This window comes from Bison bison, unplaced genomic scaffold (genome assembly GCF_000754665.1).
Source record: "Bison bison bison isolate TAMUID 2011002044 unplaced genomic scaffold, Bison_UMD1.0 scf7180017864375, whole genome shotgun sequence".
NCBI lineage: Eukaryota > Metazoa > Chordata > Mammalia > Artiodactyla > Bovidae > Bison > Bison bison.
This window is the reverse complement of record NW_011494947.1, coordinates 550,515-551,947: the sequence shown is the minus strand read 5'-3', so window position 1 is coordinate 551,947 and position 1,433 is coordinate 550,515. Positions and strand designations below refer to the sequence as shown.

Genomic DNA, 1,433 nt, shown 5'->3' with positions numbered 1-1,433 from the left:
CCAACCCCACCACCAAACCCCACCGAGCCCAGCTCTTCCAGGTCCCTGTTCTGGCGGCTACAGTCCCTGGGACACCAGCTGGTCAGGACACCACCAGGGCCCGGAGGGGGTCTAGCTAACGGGCATGTCCAGCAACGCAGTCCCAGGAGCGGGGCTCAAGGGGCTTCCCCCGCCGCTCCCAGCCTCAAGCAAACTCACCGCCTCTTTCGGGCGCCTCTGGGCTCGCTTGGGGTTCATCTCCAGGGTGGCAAACTTGGAGGTCCCCTCCTGCAGGGCCAAGGACAGCGTCGGTGAGGCCTCCTGCCCCATCCCCCCTTCTTACGTCACCAGCAGACCGACCTCGGCCTTGGCCACTGGTGCAAGTGCTCCAGCCACCCCAGCACACTCGACTTCTAGAACTGCACCCTGACCCAGCCCTCATGGGGGTGGGAACCTCCCTGAGCCTGTCTCCTCACCTGGAAAGAGGACTACAGCACCCCTGCGGGGTCTCCCAGGACTTGGGTCACACCTCCATCACCTGTGCTGCCCACCCCCATCTCCCTCATCTCGGAAGGACTCAAAGAGGAGAGCAGGAATTCTGCCACACACCCACCCCCCGCTGCCGCCCTCCAGGGACCAGGTCCTGGCTCAGAGCTCAGGCAGGCCTTGGCGAGAGGGACAGGGACTCGGGGCGCCTGGCTCGGGCGGGGTGTCCGCTGTGCCAAAGGCTCCACAACCACCTGGAGCCCCTCTGGACATCTGCTGCACAGAACTCTGCCCTCGCCCGCTCCAGAGGGGTCTCCTGGGTGCCACCTCTGATAGGGGGAGCTGGGGCTGCCGCTCTGCTTCCCCTTTGCTGTGGAAGCTTCTGTGGAGGGGCCCTGGTGAATGCGGAGACCCCTGCACTTGTCCCCAGCCATCTGGGGTATTTGTCATGGCCGAGAGAGGCCCCATGATGAGAATCCAAGAAGTGTCCCCAGGATGCACTGGCAGGGTCCGCCCTGGGCAGCGTGAGGCCCCAGGCAGCTGCACGCTCCCAGCCCCCAGGCCCACCTCCCCGGCCAGCTCACTGGGACCCTGGGCTGGGAGCCCCTGCAGTAGGGTCCCGGGGTAGGCAGAGGGCTCGGCCCTCCAGGGACAGGGTAGACAGAAGAGCGGCAGAGCCTGGCTTCCTGGGGACAGGCTGGGCTGGGTAGGGAAGAAACCCGCAGCCTGGATCCCAACTACCCCTGGAGGGGGCAGCTGAGTGCCTGGGGGTGGGGGGAACCAGCACGGACCCAGGGGACTCTAATCTCGCCCCTCACCCCCCCAGAGCTCTGCAGCAGCCCTGCCCCACCCCCTCCCTGTACCAGGGCCTCCTGTCCCCAAAGTGCCCCCGTCCCGCCACCGGCCCGTGGACCAAACAGATCCCAGGAGGAGTTTCCCCAGAAATTTCCAATGGGAATGTCAGCCCC

General features: G+C 66.3%; 1 protein-coding gene across 1 annotated transcript in view; it reads right to left on the bottom strand.

The window, feature by feature from the left end:
• The window catches only part of RALGDS (ral guanine nucleotide dissociation stimulator), a 35,844-nt gene that overhangs the window by 7,017 nt on the left and 27,394 nt on the right, over positions 1-1,433 (bottom strand). The window contains exon 11 of the mRNA XM_010856938.1: positions 121-289. Coding sequence (XP_010855240.1) covers positions 121-289 — 169 coding nt within the window. The remainder of the gene's footprint in view (positions 1-120; positions 290-1,433) is intronic.